The sequence below is a fragment of the Nelumbo nucifera genome, chromosome 1 (assembly GCF_055504915.1).
Source record: "Nelumbo nucifera cultivar China Antique chromosome 1, China Antique-T2T, whole genome shotgun sequence".
NCBI classification, from domain to species: domain Eukaryota; kingdom Viridiplantae; phylum Streptophyta; class Magnoliopsida; order Proteales; family Nelumbonaceae; genus Nelumbo; species Nelumbo nucifera.
The window spans coordinates 196,038,853-196,044,197 of NC_142649.1; the positions used below are offsets into that span (position 1 = coordinate 196,038,853).

Below are 5,345 nucleotides of genomic sequence, written 5' to 3' on the forward strand. Positions count from 1 at the left end.
TAAAAATCCTTTTTTTATAGATAAAAATAAAAAAAGGGAAAATTCTCAATTAGTATCTTGTACTTTGTGCCTAATGTCACTTTGGTCCCCGGACTTTAAATTGCGCAATACAAATATCCAAACTTTCAAAATGTGACAATCCAGTATTTGCCATTAATCAGTTAACCTGTCATTCAGTGACATTTGAAAAGGACACAAATGCCCTTCAAGTGTCATTTAATTTTCTTTATCAACCATCTAAACGTTGACAGAAAAAATTAACAGTCCCAAATCCTTGCTTCTTCCATTCAAGAAAGTTGGGGTTACGTTTAAGTGGGCATGGATTTGGGAGGACCAAAGTAACACTAGACCCAAAGTACAGGGTACTAATCGGGAATTTTCCCATAAAAAAAAAACTGATATAAATCTAAGGCCATGTTTGGGAGTGCTTAAGTTAAAAAAATAAGTACTTATTAAATAAGTGCTTATTCGAAATAAGAATTTATTTGCATTTCACACTCAAATTTTTCAAGTGCTTATTTTTTAAAGTAAGCATTTATTTTAAGATAAATTACAAAGACCCCCCAGTACTATGGGGTCTATGACAAAGACCCCATGTACTTTGTTTTCCGACAAAAACCCCCTTGTACTATGGTCGTGAAATAAAGACCCCCTTCCGTTAGCCTTACGTCCAAAAAGGTTGTTACAATATTTTTTAATCCCCATACTACCCTTGTAATAACTATTCGGACGATAAAAACACTATTCATCTTCCCTGGCCTCACGATACACTAACAGCAACAGTAGTAATCCCCTCTACCTCAGATTCCTTCACATTTCTTTCTCTCTCCCTCTCTCTCCTCTCTCTCCCCCCGATCTCTCTTCTTCCCCTTCCCCTTAACATCATCAGGATTCAACCCATTTTCACTAGTTTGGTGCACTTGCTCTGAACGAGTGAGAGGTGATACAAAGCTAGTGCCGAGTCTTGTCGAGCCCGCTCGCTCTTAAGCCGGGGTAGGTGCAGAAGTGGCAGCAACACCCCTAACACCCTTATTGTCATTTTGTTGTCATCGTCAAGCACCATGCTGAAGAGGGCACTAGCAGGTGATGTATAGGGGGGGGTAAAGTAGTTAGTCAGGTTCATGGATGTAATAGGGTTGCAGTGCCAAAATCTCAGCCTCGATTGTTAATCTTCTGTCGACCCATTTATTAGCTCTGCATTTCAGCTTTAGTATCGCTTCTCTACTGAAATGGAAGATCCTCTCACTTAGAGGGGCATCGGCTGAGAACGTCACCTGGGGACCGCCCTCTGGGAATCGAAGCACCGCAAGAGAACCGTTGACAAAATTGTGGCAAAAATCTGGTGGCCTCGTGAGTTTGTTGACACCCCTGCATACCTCAGCAAAGGCGTTGAAGAAGTTCCAGAAGGACATACTGTCAGCCACTACGTGGTTGACAATGCAACCAATGAAGATTCCGTCGGCGAGATCAGTCACATGGACGGTGGCTATGGGCTTGAAATGGCTGTCGTAGCTGATGGTGCGGTCAAAGGCGAATAACTCCTTAATGGAGTCCAGAACGTGGATGGGAGAGAGAATGTCACGAATGGGGAGGTGAGCAGCGTTGGCATGGAGAAAGTCGATGCCAGCATCATTGCAGGAAATGTAAACGTAACCATCATCGTCAATTATGAGACGCCCAGCGAGGGCAGGAAAATATATCAGAGTCTTGGAAAGGCCGCGTTTAAGAAAAGAGAGAAGAGAATCGATGGGAAGAGGAGGATGAGTGTAAAAAAGGCCCTTCTGTAAATAATGGCAGGAGAGCATATGGAGATCAGAGACGGAAAGCTTGAGTAATCCAAGTGAGGATTCATGTTCTAGGAACACAATGCATTTGGAGATGATCATAAGAGAAGATGAGGAAATCATTTTGTTCTTCTCTCAATGTCTCACCCACACACACACACTCTCTCTCTCTCTCACTACTCTCTACCTTTAGCACAAAAGCCCTGAGAGCAGCGGGGATGTTAAGGGGAAGGGGAAGAAAGAGAGGTCGGGGGGAGGGAGAGAGAGAGAGAGAAAGAGAGAGAGAGAGAGAGAGAGAAATGTGAAGGAATCTAAGGTAGAGGGGATTACCGCCGCAGTTGTTAGTGTATCGTGAGGTCAAGGAAGATGAATAGTGTTTTCTCGTCTGAATAGTTATTACAAGAGCAGTATGGGGATTAAAAATTATTGCAATGACCTTTTTGGACGAAAGGCTAACGGAATGGGGTCTTTGTCCCACGGTCATAGTATAAGGGGGTCTTTGTCGCAAAACAAAGTACAAGAGGGCATTTGGTAGCCTTTTTCTCTAATAAGCACTTAAATAAGCATTTGTGACTATTTTGTCCTTTATTTCTTTCAAATTTTGAAAATATACCCTTTGAAAGAACTTTTATTAAATTACTTTTATAAAAACACTTTTATGAACGTACATTTACAAAAGTGCTTTCATAAAATTACTTTCTTAAAAATGCTTTCATAAAAGTAAATTTATAGGAGTGCTTTTGTAAAAGTGCTTTCATAAAAGTACTTTTATATAAAATTCAACTAGGGATAATTTTATAAGTGGTATTTTAAAATTCAACTATAAATAATTTTGGAAGAAAAAAATTGAATAAGTGCTTATTGTATAAGCACTTAAAAAAAGTTGGAAATTTAGGCTTAAAAAATAAGCCCTTATTTTTTAAATAAGCACTTATTTTGGGCTTATTTCCCAAATACCAATAAGTGCTTAATGGCCTAAATAAGCACTTATTTTAAGCACTCCCAAACATGGCCTTAGATTAATGAACAATTTGGCAAAGATAAAAGACAACAAAAAGAATATGCGAGCAAGAACCAAAGAATGGATTTCGAGGTACATGCTGATATTCCGAAGGACTCAAGAAGATCAGCCATGCTTGCTCTTCTGCTGCAATTCAAAGCTTTTGTTATTACCAGCTACTTCAATGGCAAACTCAATCATGTCTTTTAAATACAAACTAGCGGGACGATGCATGAGATTTGTTAAAGTGAAAGACAAACAATAGAAACACATAAATGTATATAATTGTTTTATATTTTTACCATTTTAAATAATTAATAATTATTTATATTTTATATACTATTTTTAATATTTTTCTGCAATACAACAACAACAACAATAATAATACTAATACTACTACTACTACTAATAATAATAATAATAATAATAATAATAAATTATTATTATTATTATTATTATTATTATTATTATTATTATTATTATTATTATTATTATTATTATTATTATTATTATTATTATTATTATTATTATTATCATCATCTAAGATTGTTTATTAAATTGATGAAACTAACCAACCTGATTTCTAGTATTTCTGGTTGGCTTTGATTCAACAATTTCCCAACTCAACCAGGTTGGATTAGTTTCACTTTGGCAATTTGTAAACCGACCAAAATCGAACGACTTGACCATAGTTATATATTAATATTATATATTTTAAATATATTTCTAATATAGAAAAGTGGAAAATTTCCAATATTTCTTTGTCTAAAATATTTTATATTATAAATTTATTTTTTAATAATTCCATAGTAAATTTTTAAAATTTAAACTTAATTTTTTAAGTTTAAATCTTTCGAAACTGACCGATCAAACCAAAATCGGCCCAAACCGATACAACGCAAGTTGGCCAATTTTCGCTAATGGTCAATTAGTTTTGGGTGACTAACTCCCAAACTTGACCAGGTCGATTTGGTTGGCCAAACAACCTACAACCAAACCGAACCAACCCGTGAACACTCCTAATTGTAGCTAAATTAATAGTCTAATCTCTAAATGACAATAGTTTAATCTTCAATAATTATTGAAATTTTAGCAAAAATACACAATTATTGAAAATATATTGATAATAAAAATATAATAAATAACTAACAAAAATATAATAATTATAAAAATACAATAAATACTACAAAATATCTTAAATTAGTAAATAAATAGTGTAATCTCAAAGAATAGTTTAATCTCTAACAAATATTAATCAACAAATTATAACAAAAATACAATAAGTACAATACATTAAATTTTAAAAGCTAAATAATAGTAGTTTAATCTCCAATAATTATTGAAAATTTTCTGTTAAATAACAAAACAAAAATAGATTTATACATAATTATTAAAAACATATTTATCACAAAAAACAATAAATATTACTAAAATACATTAAATATTAATTTAGTATATATAAATATATGATAAATATAGATTAAGATTTTAAAATTATTATTAATAAATATTAATTTTTTTGAAAGTTATTTTATAGAATTATTAATTGATATAATTGAAATTAGTTATTTACAATATTATTTAGTTATTTAAATAGTATCATTATTTAAATTTTAAAATATTAATTATCTATTGAATTTAATAATCCATAAAATTATAATTCATACTATTAGTACATAATTTCTTTAATAATTTTGTAAAATATTAAATTATTATTAATTTGAATATTATGTTATAATTGTTTTTTAATTTCTTACATAATTTTGTTATTTTAACTATTTAAAATCTAGTTATGTTAATTTTTTCATTTTTGTCTATTTAATAAATATTTTAAAGTTATTATATAATTTTTTTAGAAGATTTAAATAATTATTAATTTTTTTAATTCAAACTTTCTTTAGATAGATGTAGATAAAAAGTGGGGGAAAGGTTAAGTAGGAATTAGAGATAACCTAGGAGAGAAACTCTCTAAATTTAGAGCCCAGATCTCCTGCCTACGAGAACCCTGCCCACGTTTATCGCAGCCACACATGGAGAACATCTCATTCTCTACATAGTATTATGTAGGGGGAGATGTTTCCAATTCACAAGGGGTGGTGTATTGTGGGTAGGCGTGGACAAGGTTCTCGTGGGCAGGAGATCCAGAGTCCTAAATTTAGGAGATAGATAGGAATTAGAGATAATTTAGGAGAAAGTAGGGGATAGTGGGGGAGGTAGTTTATGAGAAATTTTAGGAGAGGAGATTATTTAGGTTTCTCGGAATGTGTGTGGAAGAGAGAGAGAGAGAGAGAAAGAGATTTTAGGTAATTTTTATGGGGAAGGAGAGCATCTCATTGGTTGTTAAAAAATGGCATGGAATAAAAAAAATAAAAAATTCAAAAATATGAGAAAATTCCTAAACTTTCTTCTTTTAACACACACGGAAATATATATATACTAGCAGGGACCTGTGCGATGCACGATAAAATCTGAAAGATTTAATAATTTTATTTTTCATTTAATGTTGATTTATAAAAAATAATTATTGTTAATTGAATATGAACAAATATTTTTTAATAAAT

At 32.1% G+C, this 5,345-nt stretch overlaps 1 protein-coding gene across 1 annotated transcript; it reads right to left on the reverse strand.

The window, feature by feature from the left end:
• Positions 1–1,109: 1,109 nt before the first annotated feature.
• LOC104602403 (putative acetyltransferase At3g50280) lies at positions 1,110–1,920 on the reverse strand. The gene has a single exon (XM_010266089.2). It carries the CDS (start codon positions 1,905–1,907, stop codon positions 1,110–1,112), a length of 798 nt encoding a protein of 265 aa, XP_010264391.1. The 5' UTR covers positions 1,908–1,920.
• Between the last annotated feature and the right edge of the window lie 3,425 nt (positions 1,921–5,345).